This window comes from Elephas maximus, chromosome 6, assembly GCF_024166365.1.
Source record: "Elephas maximus indicus isolate mEleMax1 chromosome 6, mEleMax1 primary haplotype, whole genome shotgun sequence".
In the NCBI taxonomy this organism is placed as follows: domain Eukaryota; kingdom Metazoa; phylum Chordata; class Mammalia; order Proboscidea; family Elephantidae; genus Elephas; species Elephas maximus.
Window position 1 is genome coordinate 76,390,002 of NC_064824.1, and position 26,971 is coordinate 76,416,972.

Here is a 26,971-nt window from a genome sequence, read left to right on the forward strand (position 1 = left end):
CAGATGACAAAATGGCATAATAGTGGACAATCACACAATACTGGGAATCATGACATAGCCAAATTGACACACATTTTTGAGGGGCACAATTCAATCCATAACAGTGTCATTGTTCTCGTTCATTCCATTCTGGTTGTACAATTTCCTGTACTATAGTTTCCCTGTCCCCTTACCTTCTCTTCTCTGCTTTAATTTTTGGCCATTTGGTCTCCTACAGTTGATTTTTTTTTTTTTTTTTTAAAGAAGCTTATTACTCACTGATGATATTCTTTACTTTATGATCCATTCTGTTATTTAGCTAACAGGTGACCTCAAGGAATAATTTTGGTTTGAGGTTTGAAGTGTATCCCAGGGCCATAGTCTTAGGGAGTCCTCTAGTCTCAGCTGATCCAGTAAGTCTGGACTTTGTAAGAATATGAGTTCTGTTCCACATTTTTCTTCTGTTCTATAAGGATCCATCTATTGTGGCCCTGATCAGAACAGTCGATAGCGGTAGCTGGCTGCCATCTAGTTCTTGTGGTCTCAGGTTAGATGATGCTGTGGTTCCTGTTGACTATTAGTCTTTTAGACTACTTTCTTCCCTGAGTTTTTGGTTTCCTTCTTTCTCTTTTGTTCCAGGTGGGTAGAGACCAATAGTTGTATCTTAGATAGCCACTTATAAGATTTTAAGACCCTAGACACTACATACCACATTGGGATGAACATACACTTTATGGTCTATATTATGCCAATTAACTAGTTGTCCCACGAGACTGTGGTCATAAGTCCTCAAATCCCAAAAGGCAGTCTTGTGAGGTGTTTGGTTATGTCTAAGAAATATCCCGATCTGTGTCCCCTATGTAGTTCATTATGTATATGTATATACATGCATGCACACACATACTGCTCTCTGAGAATACATACCCAGTGCCGTCGAGAGTATACATATGTACCCACATATTCATACTCATATGCCTACATACATATTTGTGTAACCATACCCATATTTTTTTGGCTGTTGTTGGTCTTTTTGGCCACTTCTGAAGAGGGCGTTAGAGAATATGCTCTTTTTGGTGCTACGAAGCTTCCTCAGGTACTTCCTGCACGTAAAAAGTTGCTGGCCCCCAGATCCTTTAACATCTCAAACATTCTCAATCTTTTCAAGTTCCAGCTGGCAGTGTGCTTGCCAATACAGCTCTCTCAAAAATGTAGATTTTCTATGCATTTGCTTTCAGTGAACAATATCTGCCAAAAGCACATCCACAATTATTTCTGAAACATTTCTCTTACTCCAGACTTTATTATGGGGACCTTCCACTCTTTAGGCTTCCAAGGGACCCTGTCCTCAATCTTTCTAGAAATGCTGCTATTCAGCTATGAGGATCTACCAGGCACCACCTTAATTCTTTCAGGTATCTTAAGACAGGATATCATAGTTCCCCCTTCAATTTGATATTTGCACCCAGGCTGAATCAGAATCTTTTACTGGCTGGAGATGAGAAGTTTTACTTTCCAACAAAGCAAGTCCCATGACAGCTCAATGTCAAAGGGTAGAAAAAATATGCTGCCTTGTGGAGGAGGAACGTCACAGTTAAAGGATATGGGTACAGACAGGAGAGAAGAATTTGGGCCAGTAATTTATCACATATTCCATGGTAACATGAGGTATTTGTTGCCAGGCTGTGGTGGTTCTGTCCTCCTGCATTCTGAAGCATGCAGCTTCCCATAAAGCTATAGTGACAGGCAATAGTCAGCATCAATTTTTTTTAAACTGCCTCGTGAAGGGGGTGGGATAAGTGGGGATCATCAGCCTAGCTGCTGGTTTTAGGCGGGGACCCTTTCTCTGATATCCATCCTATCTTAGGCACTTTGATTCTCTACTACCCCAAAGGGCATGAACTCCCAATTACCTCCACCTACTTACAGACCTAGAGTCCAGCAGGACCATGGCTCTAGCCCCATTTACTTCTTTGCATTTCTCTTCAATTCCTAGCTAAAAAAGGATGTTTATTCTATCAAAGATAACTATGTCTTTTTTTTTTTTTTTAGCTGTGTCTTTAATTTGTATTTAATATTTTGCATATCATAGCAATGGATTTGGAGCAGGGGTATACTTTGAGCAAAGAATTTTCAACAGCATTGTTACTAGGTGTCCTAACGTCCTATATGAATGATATCTTCTATTATCTGTGCAGACTTTTAAAAATAAAATCTATTTTAATATCTCTTGGCACTTAATTTTGCCTAAATTTAGTGTGTTACAAAAAAATAGCTACTTTCTTGAAGGGTAGATATAAATACTCAAATTCAGTACATTAAAAAAATGATGAGGCAGATTTTATAAAAAGGAAATAGAAATTAGTCAATTCTTGCTAGTAAACCTGACCATTAAAATAAATTACTTTTAATTATGTATATTATGAAATGGAATGCATAAACATCAATATCCTAGTCATTAGTGAGCTGAGATGTACTGGCATTGGCCATTTTGAGTCAGACAATCATGTGGTCTCCTATCCTGGGATAACAAAATGAAGAGGAATGGCCTGGCATTCATCATCAAAGAGAACATTTTAAGATCTTTCCTGAAGAACAACACTGTCAGTGATAGGATTGTATCTATATGCCTACAAGGAAGACCAGCTAATATGACTATTATCCAAATTTACCCACCAATCAATAAGGCCAAAGATGAAGAAACTGAAGATTTTCACCAAATTTTCAGTCTGAAATTCATCAAACAGGCAATCAAGATGCATTAATAATTACTGGTGGTTGAAATGCAAAAGTTGTAGACAAAGATAAAGGAACAGTAGTTGGAAAATAGGGTCCAGGTGATAGAAACAACGCTGGAGATCGTATGATAGAATTTGCAACACCAACAACTTCTTCATTGCAAATACCTTTTTTCAACAACATAAATGGCCACTGTACATGTGGACCTCGCCAGATGGAATACACAGGAATCAGATTGGCTACATCTGTGCAAAAAGATGATGGAAAAGCTCAGTATCTTCCCTCAGAACAAGGCCAGGGGCTAACTGTGGAACAGACCATCAATTGCGCATATGCAAGATCATGATGAAGCTGAAGAAAATTGAAACAAGTCCACAAGAGCCATACATCCCATTTGAATTTAGAGGCTATCTCAAGAATAGATTTGACACACTGAACACAAATGACAGAAGACCAGAGGAGTTGTGGGATGACATCAAGGACATCATACGTAAAGCAGGAGGTCATTAAAAAGAACGAAAAGACCAAAATGGATGTCAGAAGAGTCTCTGAAACTTGCTTTTGAACTTAGAGTAGCTAAAGCAAAAGGAAGAAGTGATAAAAGAGCTGAACAGGTGACTTCAAAAGACGGCTTGAGAAGACAAACTAAAATGTTATAACAAAATGTACAAAAACCTGGAGTCAGAAAACCAAAAGGGAAGAACATGCTCAGCATTTCTCAAGCTGAAAGAACTGAAGAAAAAATTCAAGTTTCAAGTTGCAATACTGACGGATTCTGCAGGGACAATACTAAATGACACAGGAAGCATCAAAAGAAGATGAAAGGAATACACAGAATCATTGTACCAAAAAAAATTGGTAGAGGTTCAACCATTTTAGGAGGTAGCATGTGATCAAGAACTGATGGTACTGAAGGAAGAAGTCCAAGCTGCACTGAAGACAGTAGCAAAAAACAAGGCTCCAGGACTTGATGAAATATCAGATGAGATGTTTCAACAAAAGGATGCAGCACTGGAAGTACTCACTCATCTATGCCAAGAAAATTGGAAGACAGCTACCCGGCGAACCAACAGGAAGAAATCTGTATTTGTGCCTATTCCAAAGAAAGGTGATCCAACAGAATACGGAAATTATCGAGCAATACCACTAATATCACACGCAGGCAAAATGTTGCCGAAGATCCTTCAGAGGTGGCTGCAGCAGTACATTGACAGAACTGCCAGAAATTCAAGATGGATTCAGAAGAGGATATGGAACCAGGCGTATCATTGCTGATGTCAGATGAATCTTGGCTGAAAGCAGAGATAACAGAAAAATGTTTACCTGTGTTTTATTGGCTATGCGAAGGCATTTGACTGTGTGGATCGTAACAAATTATGGATAATGTTGGGAAGAATGGGAATTCCTGAACACTTAATTGTGCTCATGAGAAACATGTACATAGACCAAGAGGCAGTTGTGCAAACATAACAAGGGGATACTGCATGCGTTAAAGTCAAGAAAGATGTGTGTCAGGGTTGTATTCTTTCAACATACTTATTCAATCTGTAAGCTGAGCAAATATTCAGAGAAGCTGGGCTATACAAAGAAGAATGGGGCATCAGGATCAAAGGAAGACTTATTAACACCTTGTGATATGCAGATGATGCAACCTTGCTTGCTGAAAGTGAAGAGCACTTTAAGCACTTACTGATGAAGATCAGGCCACAGCCTTCAGTATGGGTTACACCTCACCATAAAATAAAAATCCTCACAACTGGACCAATAAGCAACTTCATTATAAATGGAGAAAATTAGTGAAGTTGTCGAGAATTTCATTTTACTTGGGTCCACAGCAAATGTTCATAGAAGCAGCAGTCAGGAAATCAAACTCATTGAATTGGACAAACTTGATGCAAAAGACCTCTTTAAAGTGTTGAAAAACAAAGATGTCGCCTTGAAGACTAAGGCACACTTGAGCCAAGCCATGGTGTTTTCAATCGCCTCATATGATGCAAAAGCTGGACAATGAATAAGGAAGACCAAAGAAGAACTGGTGCCTTTAAATTACGGTTTTGGTGAAGGATATTGAAATACCATGGGCTGCCAGAAGAACAAATTTGTATTGTAAGAAGGATAGCCAGAACGTTCCTTAGAAGCAAGGATGGCAAGACTTTGTCTCACATATTTTGGACATGCTTTCAGGAGGGACCAGTCCCTGAAGGACTTGGTAAAGAGTCAACGAAGAAGAAGAAGACCCTTGATGAGATGGACTGAACACAGCAGCTGCAACAATGACCTCTAGCATAACAATGGTTATGAGGATGGTAAGAACCCGGCAGTGTTTCATTCTGCTGTACATAGGGTTACTATGAGTCAGAACCAGCTTAACGGCACTTAACAACAACATTTAGTGTATTTTATCACAGTTTACTTATTTCTATTCTCTTCTACATCCCTTATCCAAATTTTCTCTCTCTCTCTCCCTTTTTTATTTTTTGTCTCTTTCTTACAGAAAATTTATTATGGAAAAATTTGAACACGTAAAAAACATGCAGAATAGTGTAATAAGGCTTCTATGTACCCATCATCCAGCTTTCATAATTATTAACTCATTGTCAGTCTTGTTTCATTTATACCAGGGACTGGAAAACTATGGCCCACAGACCAATTCTGGCCCATTGCCTACTTTTGTAAATAAAGTTTTATTACAATACAGGCACACTTATTAATTTGTGTGTATTGTTTATGGCTGTTTTGTGCTACAATGGCATAATTGAATAGTTGTGATAGAGATCATATAGCTTCAAAGCCTGAAATATTTATTATCTGTCCCTTTACAGAAAGTTTGCTCACCCCTAAACTATACTCTCTCCTACTCCTCATAGCAAAAATATTTCCTTTATTTTTTATTTAAAAATATCTCAATATGTATCTGTAAAAGACAGAACTCTTTACAAAACAATTCTTTTCATACCCTAAAATATTAATGGTAATTCATTAGTTTTGTCTTTTCTACAAAACTCCCACTGAATAAGCGGGATTTCAGTGTTTCTCTTCTTCTGAACTAATTATTCAAAGTTCACCCATAATCTAAGAAACCATTTTCTTACCTTTGAAAGAGCTACAGACTCTTCTTTATTTTCTTTAATGATTCATTCTCAGTAATTTTACAAGCTTAACAAACACTTCATGTGTAGATGACCCCAAGGAATAAAATATTTGAATTTAGCAAAGCATGTAAGAAAATTAATAGGCAATAATAGCATGGTTATCAGAGAGATTTCAGCCAAATTGAAATCTGAAATATATTGTTAAAGGTCCTATGAAAATTTTGGCATATAATGCCAATCACACGTTTTCACGCTAGTGATGGTGTTTTTGTGCCATGTTAGTTTTCTTCTTGAGAAAACCAAGGAGTTCACTTTTAGAGGCTTGAAGAGCTATGTATTTGTTAGCATTTCCAAGTAATCACACTTTACATTAGAACAGCTTTTTACAGTTTACATGACAGTTTTATGGGAGCTGTCTCATTTAGAGGAAACCCTCATGGTGTAGTGGTTAAGTGCTGTGGCTGCTAACCAAGAGGTTGGCAGTTTGAATCCGCCAGGCACTCCTTGGAAACTCTTTCGGGCAGTTCTACTCTGTCTTATAGGGTCGCTATGAGTCGGAATCAACTCGATGGCAGTGGGTTTGGTTCTTTTTTTTTTGGGGGGGGGGGTCTCATTTAGAACAAACTAGTGAGGAAGAGATCATTTTCCTTCTAAACGATTTCACCAAGGCACAAACAAAGGTTGTCTTCTCAAAGTCCAGCACCCCATGCTGCTGAACTGGCAGTCACAAATCTAACCACAAAGCAGTTTTAACTAGGTTTTATTGTCTTTTATGGGCCTTGGTTATATAAATGTACTATACTATGCAAGGTATTACTAACTTTACATTACTTCCTAGATATGCTAAAGATACATATCTCTACAGTGAAGATAATGCAATAAATTCTTAGGAAACCTGTACATTTGGAGCTTAGAATTTCAAGCACAGAGTGTAGTATCTTTCAAATTCAAAAAGCAAGAAACAACTCATTACATAGCTTTCATAAACTCCTCTTTAAGCATTTATTTTAGGCTTATAATAAGTCCTTGTGAAAGGTCGTGGACTAGTGGACAGGTACTTTTAAATAGGGTTCCTTGGAGAAATGTCTGTTTCCAGGGTTGCGGTAGAGGAAGTACAAAATGAACCTGGAACATCTTATTTGTGCCATAATATAAGAAAATGCCCTCAAATCAAAAGGACACAGCAGTCAACTTGAAGGAGCCTCCACTGGACAAACCTAGGACAATATAAGAATCAAAATAAATAATAGTAAAAAATCATAACCCATTGAATGAAATAGGAATATATGGGTGTATACTGATACACATTAATGATATGTTTGATAATTTCTGCATTCTTTTGGATCACTTTTCTTTGGAATGGGCACAAATACAGGTCTTTTTCAGTTGGTTGGCCAGGTAGCTGTCTTCCAAATTCCTTGGCATTCGATGAGTGAGTATTTCCAGTGCCACATCCATTTGTTGAAACATCTCAATTGGTATTTCATCAATTCCTGGACCCTTGTTTTTCTCTAGTGTCTTCAGTACAGCTTGGACTTCTTCCTTCAGTACCATCAGTTCTTGATGATAAGCTACCTCCTGAAATGGTTGAACCTCTACCAATTCTTTTTGGTACAGTGACTCTGTATTCCTTCCATCTTCCTTTGATGCTTCCTGTGTCATTTAATATTTTCCCTGTAGAATCCTTCAACATTGCAACTCGAGGCTTGAATTTTCTCTTTAGTTCTTTCAGCTTGAGAAATGCTGAGTGTGTTCTTCCCTTTTGGCTTTCTAACTCTAGGTCTTTGCACATTTCATTATAATACTTTACTTTGTCTTCTCAAGCCGCCCTTTGAAATCTTATGTACAGGTCTTTTACTTTATCATTTCCTCCTTTTGCTTTAGCTACTCTAAGTTCAAGAGCAAGTTTCAGAGTCTCTTCTGACATCCATTTAGGTCTTTTCTTTCTTTCCTTTTTTCTCTTTTTAATGACCTCTTGCTTTCTTCATGTATGATGATGTCCTTGATGTCATCCTACAACCTGTCTGTTCTTTGATCATTAGTGTTCAATGCATCAAATCCATTCTTGAGATGGTCTCCAAATTCAAGTGATATATACTCAAGATCATACTTTGGCTCTTGTGGACTTGTTCTAATTTTCTTCAGCTTTAGATTGAACTTGCATATTAGCAATTGATGATCTGTTCCATAGCTGACCCCTGGCCTTGCTCTGACTGATGATTTTGAACTTCTATATCATCTCTTTCCACAGATATAGCAGATTTGAATCCTGTGTATTCCATCTGGCGAGGTCCACGTGTATAGTCGCTGTTTATGTTGTTGAAAAAAAGGTATTTGCAATTAAGAAGTCATCGGTATTGCAAAATTCTCTCCTGTGATATCCCACATCATTTCTGTCACCAAGACCCTATTTTCCAACTACTGTTCCTTCTTCATTTCCAGCTTTTGCATTTCAATCACCAGTAATTATCAATGCATCTTAACTGTATGTTTGATCAATTTCAGACTGCAAAAGTTGGTAAAAATCTTCGATTTCCTTATCTTTGGTATTAGTGGTTGGTGCATAAGTTTGAATAATAGTCGTATTAGCTGGTCTTCCTTGTAGACCTATGGATATTATCCTATCACTGGCAGCGTTGTACTTCAGGATAGATCTTGAAGTGTTCTTTTTGATGATGAATGAAACTCCATTCCTCTTTAATTTGTCATTCCCAGCATAGTAGACCATATGATTGTCCAATTCAAAATGGGCAATACCAGTCCACTTCAGCTCACTAATGCCTAGGATATTGATCTTTATGCATTCCATTTCATTTTTTATGACTTCCAATTTTCCTAGATTCATACTTCATACATTCCACCTTCCAATTATTAATGGATGTTTGCATCTGTTTCTTCTTATTTTGAGTCATGCCACATCAGCAAATGAAGGTTCTGGAAGCTTGACTCCACCCATGTCATTAAGGTCAGCTCTACCTTGAGAAGGCAGCTCTTCCCCAGTTGTCTTTTGAGTGCCTTCCAACCTGAGAGACTCATCTTCAGGCAAGATATCAGATAATGTTCTGCTGCTATTCATAAGGTTTTCACTGGCTCATTTTTTTCATAAGTACACCGCCAGGCCCTTCTTCCTAATCTGTCTTAGTCTGAAAGCTCAGCTGAAACCTGTTCACCATGGGTGGTCCTGCAGGTATTTGAAATACTGGTGGCATAGGTTCCAGCACCATAGTACCACGCAAGCCACCACAGTATGACAAACTGACACACAAGTAAAATTGTGCTAAAGATCATTCAAAAGTGGTTGCTGCAGTACATTGACAGGGAACTGCCAAAAACTTCACACCAGATTCAGAAGAGAATGGGAAACAAGGGATATCATTCGTGGCGTCAGATGGATCTTAACCAAAAACAAAGAATACTAGTGTTTTCTCGACTATGCAAAGGCATTTGGCTGTGTGGACCATAACAAATTATGAATAACATTGTGAAGAGTGGGAATTCCAGAACACTTAACTGTGCTCATGAGAAACCTGTACATAGACCAAGAAGCAGTTGTTCAAACAGAACGAGGGGATACTGCATGGTTTAAAGTCAAGAAAAATGTGTGTCAGGGTTGTATCCTTTCACCATACTTATTCAATCTGTATGCTGAGCAAATAATCTGAGAAGCTGGACCATATGAAAAAGAACTCGGCATCAGGATTGAAGGAAGACTCATTAACAATTTTCAATATGCAGGTGACACAACCTTGCTTGCTTAAAGTGAAGAGCACTTTAAGCACTTACTGATGACTACAGCCTTTGGTATGGATTACACCTCAACATAAAGAAAACAAAAATCCTCACAGCTGGACCAATAAGCAACTTCATGGTATATGGAGAAAATATTGAAGTAGTCAAGTATTTCATTTTACTTGTATCCACAATCAACGCCCAAAGAAGCAGCAGTCAGGAAATCAAACAATGCATTGCATTGGGCAAATCTGCTGCAAAAGACCTCTTTAAAGTGTTAAAAAGCAAAGATGTCACTTTGACAACTAAGGTGTGCCTGACCCAAGCCATAATATTTCCAGTCTCCTTATATGCATGTGTAAGCTGGACGATTAATAAGGGAGACCAAAGAAGAATTGATGCCTTTGAATTATGACGCTGTCAAAGAATATTGAATATACCATGGATTGGCAGAAGAATGAACAAATTTGTATTGTAAGGATAGCCAGAATGCTCCTTAGAAGCAAGGAGAAAGATATCATGCTTGGTAAAGTAGAGGGTCAGAAAAAAGAGGAAGACCCTCAACGAGATGGATGAACACAGTGTCTGCAACAATGGGCTCAAGCAAAGCAACAGTTGTGAGGATGCTACAGGACCAGGCAGTGTTTCTTTCTGTTTTACATAGGGTCATTATGTGTTGAAACTGACTCCACGACACCTAACAACAACAATATACTGATATGAATAAATTGAAAGTTTGATGAGGAACAGGATATAGTATTTACATAATCTCAAAGCATCTCCTGAGAAACTACTTATTAATTACAAAGGGAAAGGGAGTTACTTTATAATACAGGAACCTGGAAAACACCATTTTAATCAAATAATCAAAATGAACAACCTCCTAATGGGACAAATTGAAATTGTGGGCTACCTGATAGGAGAAGAATACAGCATCACTTCTGTAATGTTTTTGCCAAAGAAGTATAATCTTATAAGGTAACATCAGACAAAGCCAAATTAGAGAACATTCTACAAAATTACTTACCTATGATCTTTAAAAGTGTCAAGGTCATAAAAGTCAAGAAAAGACTAAGGAACTGTTACAGGTTGAAGACAATAGAGAGACATGCAGTTAATGCGGCTAGTGATCCTGGACTGGATCCTTTTACTATAAATGACATTATTGAAACATCTGGCAAAACTTGATCAGGGTCTTAGGATGAGATGGTAGTAACAGGTCAATGCTGATTTCCTGATCTGGATTGGTTGTGTTATGGTTAGGTAGGAAAATGTTCTTTTATATAGGAAATAGATGCTAAAATATGACCGGATAATGGAACATCAGGTTAGCAACTTACTCTCAAAGGTTAAAAAAAAAAAAAAAGTTCTTTGTACTCTTCTGGCAAGTTCTTTCTGTTTCAGGATTACTTCAAATGGAAAAGGTTTTGTTTGTTTATTTGCAAAAATGCGAAACTAAATGCACATTAAGTTATAGCAGAATCTCTCACAGATATTTGTCATATTGCCATTTTCCTTGGCCACAGGTATGGCTTCATTACAAGATGCCTTACCATCCCTTCCACATCTGTAAAAGCTTTAATAATACCACATTTATTTTTCTGCTGGGAAATGAGTGTGGAGGCAATTTGAAAGACAGAACAAGAATATTCATTTATCCAACAAATGTTTGTAGACTACACATGTAAGGTTCTATGGTAGGCACTAGGGATAAAGTGGTGCACAAAACAATCGTGGTTCATTTCCTTTTACATTTTAAAGCAGTGTTTCTCAAAGTGTGGGTCTCAAAAACATCTTTTAGAGTAATTCAGGGGGCTTGTTAAATTCCTGGGCTCTTCTAAAAATTTACAGAATCAGAATCTCTGGGAGTGAAGGGTTCTTCTTGGTGGCAGAGAAAAATCAACAACAATGGATGGCACAAGTTGGTTTCTCCGCTAGGCAGAGACTGAGATGGAGATTAGCAGGCAGGAGATTCATCAGGAGTACTCTAGGGATCATCACCTATGTAAGAGAAGGGAAGGGAAGGACACAAGGCAGACAGAGGAAAGCCTCAGACCTTCCGAAGATGGGATCAGGCCTTTATAACTCTATATTGACCAGTCATTGGATATAAACCATCCTGTAATGGAGTGTGAGTTGAGACAATGAAGCTCTCTTCAGCTGTGCCAGTCCTGAAGGGGGCTGACAGCTGAGGGCTGTCCATTTGCACCACTCTCAACAGCTTGGGGGAATAAATCCTTCAGTACTGAAGGAGGACCTTGGCAGTGTATCAGTGTCTACTACAGAGAGAGTATAGGACTGAAGTCCTCTGAATTCCTGGGTGTTACTCATTTCTTATCAGCTAAGAGCAACAAAATCTCTAAAATGATCTATACTTTGAAATAGGAGAATCATATATGCGTCAGAATCGACTGGACAGCAACGGATTTGGGGTTTTTTTTTTTTTTGGTATATTCTAAAGATCATAAAAGAACAGTGGTTATTGATCCAACCAGGCTTGTTTCATTAAGTTTGCTAAAGGACACCAAGCAGATCTGATCAGGAACATGGTTGCCCAAAATATTATATGATAATATATTATTAATAGAGATTGAACACCAGGAATTCCTCTAGAGGGTGCACAGAAAACACACTTGTCTCTTAAGAGATAGAGATCAGGAAAGTGGTTCATGGGTCAGGAAAACTAAGTCAGAAGAGGAGGAGAGTGGATAGAACAGTATGCTTTCCCTAAAGATTTAAAGAATATAGATATTTTTGTAGCATTGAATTAGATTTTATTTTCTGAAACAATCTAAATATACATTTCTTTTAATAGGTGAGTTTATACCATTTATGTTTATTGATTTAACCGATATATTTGGTCTCAACATTTTCATGTTATTTATATTTTGTATTTTAAAAAATATTTCACTAGTCAGTTTCCTTTGATTATTTTTTTCTTATGTGTTTTATCTGTTAAATAGGAAAGCTTGTATTATTCTAGTTGTTGTCTCGATAATTACAGATTTTATATAATGACCTCGATTCTCTATTTTTTAGTTTTCCCTTTTCCTATAATAAGTATTAATATATTTTTCTCTTCCACCCCATCCTCCTGCTCTACATAATTTTATATTTATCCATTGAGCTCCAACTGTTAAAGATAAAGAAATCAATATGTTTACACTGACTTTTACTTTATTTCTTCCTCCTTTTGTAACTGTTGTTAGTTTTTCATTTTTATATAACCAAGCATATAAAATTTAGATTTTGTTTCCCCATGTTTTTTAGTCTTTGCTCTTTGGTAGTCTTTGTCATGTTTCTCAGGACATCTTTTGGTTAGTCGTATGTTTGTCATCTAATAGAATCTTTAAATAAAACTCGAGGGAACCATAATCATGCTCAAGACACTTTGTTTTACGCTTTTATACTTGATAGCAGCCATTGGAAAGCCAAAATCCTCTTTGAGGATTTTCCAGCATTGAACATAGCTCTGGAGAAAACTGAGCCCAACTTTATTTTTTCCCCCTGGTAAGTGACTTGATCTTTTTCACTGATTCTCTTTTTTTTTATCTTGAAGTTCAGCAACTTTATTAGGCTATGTCTTGTTTGCTCTTTTGGGTAAATTTCTTCTTGGATACATTGGATCCTTTCAAGGTATAGGTTCAAGTGTTCTTTTATTTTAGGAACGTTTTCTGTAATTAAATCTTTAAATTACTCTTTATTTGTTTTCCTCACACCTTAGTTATGCAGTTATATCTCCTTTGCTTGCCTTTATAGCTATCTTTTTTTAATTTTTTAAATGTTTCTTCATTTCTTTTATTTTACTCACTTCCCCATTTCCACTCAATTTATCCTTTTATGTGTTTTCAGCAGGTTCTATTTATCCATGTATTCCTTCTCATTTTGCTCTCATTTCTACAATGGTTACATTTGTTCCACTCTTCCGTGAGATTTATCAGCCCACATTTCATTTCTTCCTGTTGTCTTAACATTTCTTCCAAGGACTCTTAAACATCTCTACTTTATGTTTTTAACTCATAGAAGTAATTGGTTCATTAAGTTTTAAAAATTCATGGGGAAATATTTTATCATAATTTTCAGCTGCTCTATGGAAACATTTTCTTCTGGTAAATGTACTTCATCTGCTAATGTTTATAGCTCAGAGAACAAGTTTGGACTGGAGAGATTACCTGAGTAAAAGCACGCAGAAGAGAAGTGTCCAGAGTCTTTGATTAAAGCTTAGGGAACTTCAACATTTAAAACTTGGTAGAAGGGGAACCATGAAGGAAACTGAGAGAGAGAAGCCAGAGAGTTAGTAGGAAAATCATGAGACTGGTTTCTCAGAAACCAAGAAAAAAAAAAATATTTCAAGGAAGAAGTTGTAAACTTGTCAAATGCAGCTAAAAGCAAAATGTAAATAGAAAGGTGTGCATTGGATCTGACCACATGGAGGCCACTAAGAAAAACCTATGGTATTTAAAAAGAGCAGTTTTGGTGGACTGTTGGACAGAAACCAGATGGAATAGCTGGTGGAGGGAATAGAAAGTGAGGTGGTAGAGAAATTTAGTTATAAAAGGCAACGGAGAAAGGGACTGTAACTGGAGAGATGATGATAAGATCAAGGAGGCTTTTTTAAGATGGGCAGTACTACAGCGTGTTTGTATATTGTTGGAAATGATCCCAGAGAAAAGGAGTGGTTGATAATACAGGAGAGGGAGGAAAAACTCAAAGGGCAAAGTCCTTGAGCTGACGGAAGGAGCACATGTGGTGGCCTCTATTGGAGGGGTGATCTATCAGTTGTAACAGGAGGTAGGCCTTGATGCAGATAGGTTCATAGATGGGCAAAGTAGGAAATGAGAAGTTCCTGTTTGATAGCTTCTATTTTTTCAACAAAAAATGAGGCAAGATTGTCAACTGGGAGTTTTGGACTGAAAGGAGTTAGCAAATTTAAGGATGGATAAGAAAATATGAAATTATATTCCTGAGAGCAGAAAATGAAAGTCACTGGAAAATTTCTATGATTGTTTGTATTATATAACCCTCTCAAGATCTAATTATTTTCTGCTTTGAATTTTTTTTTATACCATATGTTTTCATTAATGGAAGAATGCTGAGTCACGGAGTATGTTTAAATTTTTTGTTGGTAATACGGATTTTGAGAAATATTGTCTGGTTTTACCTGGTTACCACAGAATTTTTAAGATTCTTGAACCCCTTAAATAGCAGTTCCCCATCTTTACCACCAGTCCTTGGTTGCTCGTGTTTTTTATGGTGTCTTCCATTAGGTTACATGCGGAACCTCTGGCTTTCCAAATATGGTGCAAAAAACAAAACAAAAACCCACCTGGGCTCCATAACTATCACACAGGAAACCATAAATATGCTTACAAAGCTTATCTAGGGATACAAAAGCCAAGAGAGACAAATCTTTTTAACCAATCACACTTCCTGGTTATACTACCTTACTTGCAAGCCTCATACCCCAGCTATTTTGCTTCAACTAATGTTTCTTTCACCTTGCACCATTATGAAAGACCCCACTGGAGGGCAGCAAATACTTTCAGATGTAAAAGTGTACTACCAAAAACCTGAGAGCTGGAAAAAGTAGGTGGTACACAGTAAATCCACGAACCTTAAGAATACTTTCAAAGACAACACTCCAAAAGTAGAATGAGGCTGATATGTAATTTTCTCCATCAATGTTCAGCTACTTGGATGCAGACCAAGAGAAGGTGGAGGTAGTTAGAATCTTACAGGGCTGGAATCAAGTCAGGTGAATGCAGTCAGAGAAGCAGTGCAGGCATTGAGGACTTTTTTACTGGAGAAATTATAATGGTGGACCTAGCATATAATGTGGACAAAAAGGGATGTGAGGAATAGGAGGGGACTGATAGACAGTGAAATCGTGATCAGATGGACGGAATCATTTTGTTAACTCATTACGGTGTTGAATTTGGGGGGTATCCTTCTGGCAGTTATGCACATGGTTATTTTTTCTTGTCTTAATCAAGTTCTGCTTATCTTCTTATGGCACCTAGACTGGTGTAAACGGAACTTTGTATTTTCACTTTACCATAGGCCAAAAATAGTTTTGCTGAAGTTTACCTATAATTGAGGGCAGAAGACTGAAGATATATGAACATTCAAAATGTGTTATATAACATGTTATTTCACTGGGGGGGGACTTCAAAATTGTGTGTGTTTCTTGATTTCTGTATTTAAGGAAAAATACTACCCTGCTTCTTATACTGAACTAAGCTCTAGGTCCTTCGTCATAAGCACTCAGCTTCAGGAAGAGGCAACAGGCTTATCAAATGCACAGGATATAAAATAGTTAACAGCCACAGAAATATGACTAGTGATCACCCTTCCTCAAAAGAATCCATTTCCAATGGGGACCAAGATGGCTGACTAGGCAGAAGCTTCTGCTAATCCCTCTTGCAACAAAAACTCCAAAAAACAAGTGAATCAATTACATACATAACAATCTACGAACCCTGACCATCAAACACAGAACTAAGGAATTGACCTGAGTGACAGGGGAGCAAGAAACCTCATGCTGAAGTAGCTACCAGTTCTGGAGTCCGGCATCCTTAGCCCTTGCAGTGCTTTGGTGCGAGAGCGATGGGGCTGATCATGGCTTCCTAAGACAAGGCAAGCACAGGATGCAGCCCTAACCCCCTGGGGCAAATCTCAGCAGGATGCAGCCCTAACCCCCTGGGGCAAATCTCAGCAGGGACCCAGCCACCATATGCAGGCTACCCACCAACGTGGCTGATGGGGAAGCAGAAACCACGCGGAAGCAGCAACTGGCTCCAGAGCCTGGTGCGCAGCGTTCCAGCACTGATCCCTTGGTGCTGGGCTTTGGACCAAGTGCAGCGGGGCTGATAGTGGCTTCCCGAGACAAGGCAAGCACGAGATGCAGCCTTAACCTCCAGGGACAATCACCACAGGGACCCAGCCAGGGCACACAGGCTACAAACCAACCTGAATGACGGGGGACAGAGAGATCACACAGAAGCAGCCACCCAGCCCTGATCCCTTTGTGCTGGGCTTCAGAGCAAGTGCCGCAGGGCTGATGGTGTCTTCCTGAGACAAGGCAAGCACGAGACACAGCCCTAACCCCTGGGACAATCTCAGTGGGGACCCAGCAAGCACACACAGGCTACACACCCCTCTGGAATCTCAGATAAAACAGCCCTCACCAAACAAGATAAATGATTTTGTCTATTTTACCTGTGCTACTCTCTCCTATCTATCTGATCCCTCCCCTCCCTGCCCCATCTTCATTAACATTGGAATTCCCTGGGCCAGAGAGAGAAGTGCTCTGTGTGTGTGTGTGTGTGTGTGTGTTTTTCTCTAACCCATTCTCCTGGCCTGGGAAAAGCAGCAATTAACAATCAGGGGAAAAATCCTTTCTTGATTTCCCTAAACTGGAATAACAGTACAGAACCAGCTCCATCCAGGCATAAGAGATCCACAGTCTTTGGCTTTCACCCCTACATGGAACCAGGTGGCTATTATAACGCAAAGGCAATTCTATTAGAGATCTGACTGTAATTGTTTTAGCTGAGCAGCAGAGAGGCAAGTTTTGGAGGTCTGATACCACTCTACCTATTAAACAGAGCCCTCACTGATCCACAGCAGGGAACTGAGGGTTGAGGCTCCATCCACACCACCTAGCCACCTGCAAAAAAGGTCTGAGGATAGTGACACCTACCAATCTTTAGAGGTACAAGTATTGGGTGCCTAAGGTACAGCTGCAGAGCCCACCCACCAGAGCGCTCTAAAGAACAGAGATGCTCCTTCCTTACCGGCACTTGGGGGAAGGCTGTCAGCACCCTGCCCTCTTCAGAGCGTGACCCCCTGCCACTACTAGAAACCAGTGCATACAACCATCACCACTACTCTTCTAAGATAGTAGGCGAGAGCCTACACCACACACTAGGTGAACCACTATCAGGACACCTGAGCTGGTTCTATTCAAGAACAGTCAATGTACTCATAGGCTCATATACCTGGTAACAGCTCAAACCAGCTGGTAACAGGACATAAGTGATTCAAAGGCTCCAACAATCAAGTTAGTGCACTCTAGGAGCCCATCTGGGTGTATTGAAACAAAACCAAATGAGAAGATAAGACTCAGTGAGCAAATATAAAACAAATATAACTTATAGATGCCTCAGAGACAGCAGTCGATATTGAATCACATAAAGAAGCAGACCATGACTGCTTCTACAAACCCCCAAATCAGAGAATCAAAACCTTTCCCAGATGAAGATACATTACTGGAATTGCCAGATGTAGAATATAAAAAACTAATATACAGAATGCTTCAAGACATCAGGGATGACCTCAGAAATGAAATAAGGCAATGTACAGAAAAACCCAATGAACACACAGATAAAGCAGTTGAAGAAACCAAAAAGATTAATCAAGAACATAGTGAAAAATTTAATAAGCTGCAAGAATCCATAGAGAGACAGCATTCAGAAATTCAAAAGATTAACAATAAAATTACAGAATTAGACAACTCAATAGGAAGCCAGAGGAGCAGAATCGAGGAATTGGAATGCAGAATTGGAGAGATGGAGAATAAGGCAATTGGCACCAATACATTTGAAGAAAAATCAGATAAAAGAATTTCAAAAAATGAAAAAAACCTAAGAATCCCGTGGGACTCTATCAAGAAGAATAACTTGCATGTGATTGGAATTCCAGAATAGGGAGGGATAACAGAAAATACAGACAGAATAGTTGAAGATCTGTTGGCAGAAAACTTCCCTGGCATCGTGAAAGATGAAAGGATATCTATCCAAGATGCTCACCGAAACCCATACAAGATAGATCCCAAAAGAAAATCACCAAGACATATTATCATCAAACTTGCCAAAACCAAAGATAAAGAGGAAATTTTAAAAGCAGCCAGGGATAAATGAAAAGTCACCTACAAAGGAGAATCAATAAGTTCACACTACTTGGCAGAAACCATGCAGGCAAGAAGGCAATGGGATGACATATATAGAGCACTGAAGGACAAAAATTGCCAGCCAAGGATCATATATCCAGCAAAACTTTCTCTCAAATACAAAGGTGAAATTAAGTCATTTACAGATAAACACAAGCTTAGAGAATTTGCAAAAAACCAAACCAAAGCTACAAGAATTACTAAAGGAAATTCTTTGGTCAAAAAATCAATAATATCAGATATCAACACAATACAAGGACACAGAACAGAACATCCTGATTTCAACTCAGATAGGGAAATCACAAAAACAAAATAAGATTAATTAAAAAAAATGTTCAAAAGAATCCATTTCCCAGACAGGAATCTTTGGAAGAGTGAATGAATTACCAAATCTTATATAACAGACATAGCTGTGTAACATAGGGAATACGTATTTAAAGATAAACTGGTTGCTGTCAAGTCCATTCCAACTCATGGTGACCCCATATGTTGCAGAATAGAACTGTGTTCCATAAAATTTTCACGACTGTGACCTTGGGAAGCAGATCACCAGGTTTGTCTTCCTAAGGGGCCTCTAGATGGGTTTGAACCACCAAGTTTTTACTTAGTAGCCCAGTGCCTAACCATTTGCACTACATAGAGACTAAGTATTAAAGACAACATAAACTAAAAACAGAATTAGACCCAAAAATTCAGGTCTATCTGCTAAGTTTTCTTTACATTTTCTGTCTGCTCTATTTATAGCTTTAATGTTTGTAAGGACTTCTAATCTGTTTTTTTTTTTACCATCCTAGAACGCTCTCTGGAGTCTCTGGGTGGCGCAAACAGTTAACATGGTTGCCTGCTACTAAAAAGTTGGAGGCTGAAGTTTTCCCAGAGGTGCCTCAGAAGGAGGGCCTTGCAATCTACTTCCAAAAAATCAGCCTTTGAAAATCCTATGAAGCACAGATTTACTGTGGCACACATGGAGTCACCACGAGTTGGAATCGATTCTATGGCAACTGGTACAATACTCTCTGATATCATATATCACTTTTTCACTATATAGATTTTTACTATGTAGTTAAACAAAATCATGTATAAACCCCGTTGCCCTTGAGTCAGTAAGTAATCAACTATAAAAGACATGTACTGGGGTTTTTATATTAATTTATAATCATTTTTCATAAGGAAACCCTGCTGCCCGGCAGCACAGTGGTTAAGTGCTACAGCTGCTAACCAAAGGGCCAGTGGTTCAAATCCACCAGGTGCTCCTTAGAAACTCTATGGGGCAGTTCTACTCAATGAGTCTGAAATGACTCGACGGCAATGATTTTTTTTTTTTTTTCCTTTCATGAAGGAACTGCGAGACTCTTAGCTAGATGTGGCTAAACCAAACCAAACTCGTTGCTGTTGAGTTGACCCTATAGGGCAGAGTAGAACTTCCCCACAGGAATTCCAAGGAGTGGCTGGTAAATTCAAACTGCCCACCTTTTGGTTAGCACCCAAGCGCTTAACCACTGTGCCACCAGGGCTCTGAGATATGACTACTAAGATAATAATATCTGATTTGGTCTAATCTCAATCTCTTTTTTTCACTAGTTCTGTAGATTCTCTCTTCTGTGTTCTACCAACACTAGTTTACTCTGGGATTCCACTTCCTAAATTGGGAAATTTATTCTTACTGTCCATTTATGCACCTAAAAATTCACTTTAAGCACAGACTTTTTATACATCGATTGCTAAGGAGACTTTGCTTCCTTCCAAAATGCTGAAAATGTCCTAACACTTGTTACAGACTAGATGAAAAAAAGTTCCTTTTCCACTTGTGAGCCCTGAAGTTTTTATCTCATTCCTTCTGAGCACTTCAAGTTCTGCTCAAGGCTGTTGTAACAGGAAAAAGATTTTAAATTTTGTTCCTTTTTAGTGGCAAGAATATCTAGATCAGTACTATCCAATTGAACTTTCTGTGGACCGTGGAAATTATTCTCTGCTATCAATACAATCGCCATTAACCACGTGTAGCTATCCAGCACCTGAAATATGGCTGCTGCAACTGTGGAGCTGAATTTTAAATTTCGTTTAATGTTAATTAAAACTTTAAATAGGTACAAGTGACTAGAGGCTATTGTATTGATCGGTGGAGTTATAAATTATACTCCATTATAAAAGTAGGGAGCCCTGGTGGCTCAGTGGTTAACAGCTCAGCTGCTAACCAAAAGGTCAGCAATTTGAATCCACTAACTGCTCCTTGGAAACCCTGTGGGGCAGTTCTACTCTGTCTTACAGGGTCGCTATCAGTCGGAATTAACTCGACAGCAACAGGTCAGGTTATAAAAGTAGATTTCTGACTGGGCAAAAAAGAGAAGGCTACTACACTTCTTTCATAATAACATAAATATCCTCCCAGGCTTCAGTAATTCAGAGAATTTCCTTTTAAAACTATTTTAAGCCATCTCTCTTTGGGCTACTCTAATGTTATGTCAGTGTATGCACACTGTTACGTGGTCAGTATATGTTCTTGCATCAGGCTGATAACAGATGAGTTCCCTGTGTTTGGGGAAAGGAGAAAAGCCTCTTCTGAGTTCTTCAGCTGTGGAGAGAGTTGATCACAGCCCTAGAAGTTTATCTATTTGTTTATGAACAAAATCCTCATGATTAGCTTTGTTTCCAACTAAAAACAGGCTAGGTCAAGAGTTCCAAAGGAATGTGTCAATATAAATGAATCTGGGTATTTAAGACTCATCCACAGATCAGGACAAAATGGATGCTTAAATTATACCTGGAGAACCAGAAAGATGAGAGGCGGTGGCCAGAAGTCCCTTGACCAAGCAAGGCTGGGAGCCCTTAGGGAAAGAAATTATGTGAGATATCTAGGAAATTATAACCACAGGTGTTGAAATGCAGTTAATTACCTTGGGGCCTGAAACCTTATTCTGGCAACAAGGCCATATTTAAGCTATTCGTACTTTTCTCTAGTTTTCTCCATTTGCTTTGCCCTTTTTGTTCAGTAAGGTCTGTGGGTGGTGCAAACGGTTTGTACTCAACTACTAACATAAAGATTGGCAGTTCAAACCTACCCAGCGGCACCATGGAAGAAAGGCCTGGCAATCTGCTTCTGTAAATTACAGCCAAAAAAACCCTATGGAGACATTCCACTCTGTAACACATGGGATCTCCATGAGTTGGACTTGACAGCAATGGGTTTGGTTTTTTTTGTTTGTTTCATTGTTTAGTGAAGATATTTTGGAAAATGTCAGCATGTCTCAGCTCTGCTAAATGGAACCAAAGAAAAGAATTTTGTGCATTGACCAGAATTTTTGGGAACCAGGTGTGGGTATCAGGGGAATTGAAACGAGGAGACCTAATGAAGGTGAGTCTCAGTGAGACACATCCAGTACTTTCCCTGATCTTGACACTTATTTCTTGACCTCTTCGTTCATAAAACTTTGAAGAGTTAGTATATTGTTTTACTCATCTACATACATTTATTCTTTGGATATCAAAGGCATACCTCCTAAGAGAAATTGTTTTTGTCTGTTTAATTTGAGAATTACATTTCACAAAAAAAGTGAAGAAAAAAAAGAATCTATATGTTATGAATTACTTTTGATAATTTCCTCTATCCTATGTAGAAGAATTTGGATATCACTGTTTATTAGTACCTCCAAATCAAATTAAAAGCAATCATTTCTTAGAAGTTGAGAAATAGTGATTTGAAATTTTTACAGTTCTGTAAAGATGGAATGGAGTTTCATAATAAAGGAGAAAGATTGTGAGGGTTTATATTTATGAGGCAAATGGTTAAACTAATTTTCCTTCCAGAGGAATGCTGAAATTAAACCATTCATAAATGTAAGTGCGGATCAAAATGGTCCACAGTATCAGGTGAGAAGGACCTTTGCTTCTGCTCCATGTTTTAGAGGTTCCCTCTGACCATTCCCTAGCCATGCACCTCCCCACTGGGCAAGGAATGTACAGGACCCAGCTAGCATACCCACCCAGAGCCTTTGTCCCTCTTGTGCATCATACTTGGATTACCTGGAGCCCTGGTATTGCTGTCCAAATGAATTTCAGGACCTGCCATTGACCAGTATGACCTTGAGCAAGTCCTAACCTCTTAGTGCCTCAGTTTTCTCTTATGTCAAGTGAAAATATTCCTGTGTATTTCACAAGGCCATGTGATAAAATGAGAAAATGAACTTGAAACATTATATCTAAATAATGCTATGTATAATTTGTGTAGCAATACATATTGCTACTTTTAGTATTACCCATACACTTAATATTAACATATAACCTCTTTTTCTATACTGTGTATCAGGCAAGACATACTTACATCTCATGAACTAGTTTGATATTATGGTTCAATCTGAACAGTTTTATCAACCTAAACATATCTTGACACTAGCTATGAGAGTGTAAGTCAAGAGCTGTATGATGCTTTTGAGTGTCATTTAATCCAGTGTTTCTCAATCACTTTCAAGGCAAAGATTCATAATATTCAAAACAAACAAAACTTCACAGAACCATTTGTGAGAGTATCGATTGAGAAAAAAACATAATAACCAAAACTACTATGAACTTAGTCATACTTCTAAATAAATTATATTTTATTAATCACAACAGCATCCACATACATTAGAAAAGCATGCTGTTGTGTTGTTAGGTGCCACCAAGTCGATTTTGACTCATAGCGACCCTATGTATAACAGAATGAAACACTGCCTGGTCCTGCACCATCCTCACAATCGTTGTTATGCTTGAAGCCACTGTTGCAGCCATTGTGTCAATCCATCTTCTTGAGGGTCTTCCTCTTTTTCATTGACCCTCTACTCTACATAGATCATATTACGTGTGAGACAGGCATTCTGTTTATGGACGGTACTGTTGCGTCCAAGGCATTTCAGCAGACAGGTTGATTTAAGGTCCTTGTGTTCAGCACATTTTTGTCATTGAATATATCTATTCACTGAATATATCTATTAATTGAATTAAACAACTCAAATGTGTTTAATAGCCCATGATATGCAGATAGTCTATACTAACAGTATGATTTGTGGTGGGGCTTTGGATCATGCAGTCTCAGCTTGACCTCTGGGTGGTCTGGAAACTCAGACCAGCCACCCAGGTGGTCAACTGTGTCTACATGACCAAGCCATAATAAACACTTGAAATGCCAAGGTTCAGGTAAGCTGCTCTGGTTGGCAATACTCCATGCGCAGTGTCATATATCGTTGCTGGAAGAGATTACTGCAGTCCATGATTCCACTGGGAGAGGACAACTGGAAGCTTTGCAGTCATAACTGTCCTGAACTCTGCCCTAGGTCTCTTCCCTTGGCTGATTTTAATATGTATCCTTTCATTGTAACAAACTATAAATGTAATTATAGCAACTTTCAGTGAGTCCTATTAGTCCTTCTAGCAAATTATGAATCTGCGGGTGGTCTTGGAGACCGCTACACTTTCGGTTGGTGTCAGGAGTGAGGGTGGTGTTGAGGACTCCCTGACTTTGTAACAAAGTTACTGTACCAACCCTCACAGCAACCTTTTTAAATTTTGGGAAAATTTCCCAACTCTATTTTAAAGAGAAAACCTGGGGCTTAGAGAAGTCTCAAAAACAATTTCAAGATCAAACAGCTAGGAAAGTTTGGTACTGGTTTAGAATCTCAACATTTATGACTTTGCTTTTTCCAGTTTTCCTCATTTTTCAGTTGTTCTTTTACTGCTTTTATGATTTTTGACCACATCTATATACTATCTACAATATTGCTTATCTATATGTTTTTGGATAGACTTCTTTTTAAAAAATATTCTCAAATGTGTGTATTTTAAAAGTAAACTTTGTATCACAAGCTGCACATAGAAAGTAACCCAAAAAATAAATGCAGTGAAAATAAACAAACAAAAACTGTTATTAAGTTTTGGAAACATCCTACTAGAGTCAAGGCCTCTTAGAGTCTGCTTGCTCTTTGTTAAAAAATGGGGTAAGCAGGTGTTAAAGAGATGGTAAAAACATATGAGCATCAGTTGAACCTTGCCCCTTGAGGTCAACTGAAAGAATGAAAGAGAATTGACAAGAGACTTTCTCACTCTGTGACTCAATGCCTTAAAATGCAATGTCTGTGAACCACCTGAAATCATCTCACCACACCTATTGTACATGCCCCATTGCTTATAGTAGTTGAGGGTCTAGAGATAAATACTGAGAAAGTTTTTAGGGAGTTGGAAGAAGGATAATAAGTGCCCCTGGTTAGCAGCATCTATCGCTATGGTAATGTATCCTTACGTCTCAAATCCCTTAGCGTCTTTGTCCATCATCAAGCTTTGGTTCTTACTCCCTTAGTTCCTCTAGGAGGCCTGTGCAAGGAGGTCTAAGGTAATAAAAGGAAAGTTTTTTATTTTTTTTACTTTTTTGTTCAGATTTATTCATTAAGGTATAATTTACATGAATAAAATTCACCCTTTTTAGTCTAAAATTCTAGGAGTTTGATCAAACACATATAAATATGTAACCACCACCAAATCAAGACATAGAGCTGTTCCAACATTGCAAAGCTATCCTACATTCCTTTGTAGTTAATCTTCCAATCATCACTAGCCCCTGGCAAACACTGGTCTGTTTTCTGCCCCTATAGTTTTGATTTTTCCAGAAAGTCAAATAAATGGAATTATACAGTGTGTAGCCTTATGTGACTGGCTTTTTTCTCGTGCATCTGAGGTCTATCCTTGTTGTTGCATGTATCAGTATTTTGATCTGTTTTCTTGCTCAGTAGTAATGCATTGTACAGGTGTGCCGCAGTTTGTTTATCCATTCATAAGTTGAGGGACATCTGAGTTGTTTCCAATTTGGGGAGATTATGAGTAAAGTCGCTATAAGCATTCACATACAGGTTTTTGCATGAACACTGGTTTTCACCTCTTGGATGAATATATAGGCGTAGTATTCCTGGGTTGTATGGTATCCTAGTTATCTAAAAAAGTTATCTAGTGCTGCTATAATAGAAATACTACAAGTGGATGCATTTAACAGAAAAAATTTATTCTCTCACAGTCTAGTAGGCAAGAAGTCCAAATTCAGGGCTCCAGCTTCAGGGAAAGGCTTTCTCTCTGTGTTGGCTCTGGAGGAAGGTCTTTGTCATCAATCTTCCCCTGGCCTAAGAGCTTCTCAGCACAGGGACCCGGGGTCCAAAGAACACACTCTGCTACTGGCACTACTTTCTGGGTAGTATGAGGTCCTTTTCCCCTCTGCTCAATTCTCTCTTTTATGTCTCAAAAGAGATTGACTAAAGATGCAACCTAATTCTGTAGATTGAGTCCTGCTTCTTTAACATAACTTCTCTAATCCTGCCTAATTAACATCATAGAGGTTAGGATTTACAACACATAGGATAATCACATCAGATCACAAAATGGTGGACAACCACACAATACTGGGAATCATGGCCTAGCCTAGCCAAGTTGATAAAAATTGGGGGGAGACACAATTCAATCCATAACATATGGTAAATTGTATTAGTTATCTATTGCTACATAACAAGTTATTCCAAAACATAGTAGCTTAAAATAACAAGAAATATTTACTATCTACACAGTTTCCATCGGGACAGGGAGTAGCATATCTGGGTAGTTCTGTCTTAGGTCTCTCATGAGGTTACAGACAATATTGGCCTGGGCTGCAGTCATTAGAGTCGACTGGGGCTGGAGGATCCTCTTCCCAGATGACTCACTCATATAAATGGCCAGTTGGTGCTGGCTGTTGGCATGAGGCCTCATATGAACTTTTCCGTACCTTTGAGTGCCATCGTAACAGTTTTTTTCTTCTAGATCAAGTGACCCAATAGAACAAAAAAGTTGTAATGATCTTTTATAACCTAGTCTCAGAGGGGACTGCCACAATCTATTCGTGAAAAGCAAGTAACCCTCAGGAACAGAGAAATTCAGCTCAACCTTTGAAGGGAATGTCAAAGAACTTGAGGACACATTTTAAAAGTAATACATACGTGTGTGTTGAACTTTATAAGAAGCTGCCTGTTATGCTGAGTGAAATTAGTCAGTCACAAAAGGACAAATATTTTATGAGACTACTATTATAAGAACTTAAGAAAATGTTTAAACACAGAAGAAAGCATTCTTTAATGGTTATGAGGGTGGGGAGGGAGGGACAGGGGTATTCGCTAACTAGACAGTAAACAAGAATTATCTTTGGTGAAGAGAAGGACAACACACAATATAGGGGAAGTCAGCACAACTGGACTAAACCAAAAGCTAAGAAGTTTCCTGAACACAACCAAACACTCTGAGGGACGGAGTAGCAGGGGCGGGAGTCTGGGAACCATAGTTTCAGGGAACTTCTAAGTCAATTGGCATAGCAAAGTTTATTAAGAAAATGTTCTCCATCCCACTTTGGTGAGTGGCGTCTGGTGTCTTAAAAGCTAACAAGCAGCTCTCTAAGATGAATCAATTTGTCCCGACTCACCTGGAGCAAAGGAGAATGAAGAACACC

At 38.4% G+C, this 26,971-nt stretch overlaps 2 protein-coding genes across 2 annotated transcripts in view; one reads left to right on the top strand and one right to left on the bottom strand.

The window, feature by feature from the left end:
* The window catches only part of PDE11A (phosphodiesterase 11A), a 600,047-nt gene that overhangs the window by 541,871 nt on the left and 31,205 nt on the right, over positions 1-26,971 (bottom strand). The window lies entirely within an intron of this gene.
* Positions 10,408-26,971, top strand: part of LOC126078331 (uncharacterized) — a 56,366-nt gene continuing 39,802 nt past the window's right edge. Inside the window, exons 1-2 of the mRNA XM_049888828.1 lie at positions 10,408-10,514; positions 16,255-16,426. Of these exons, the coding sequence (XP_049744785.1) occupies positions 10,408-10,514; positions 16,255-16,426 (279 nt within the window). The remainder of the gene's footprint in view (positions 10,515-16,254; positions 16,427-26,971) is intronic.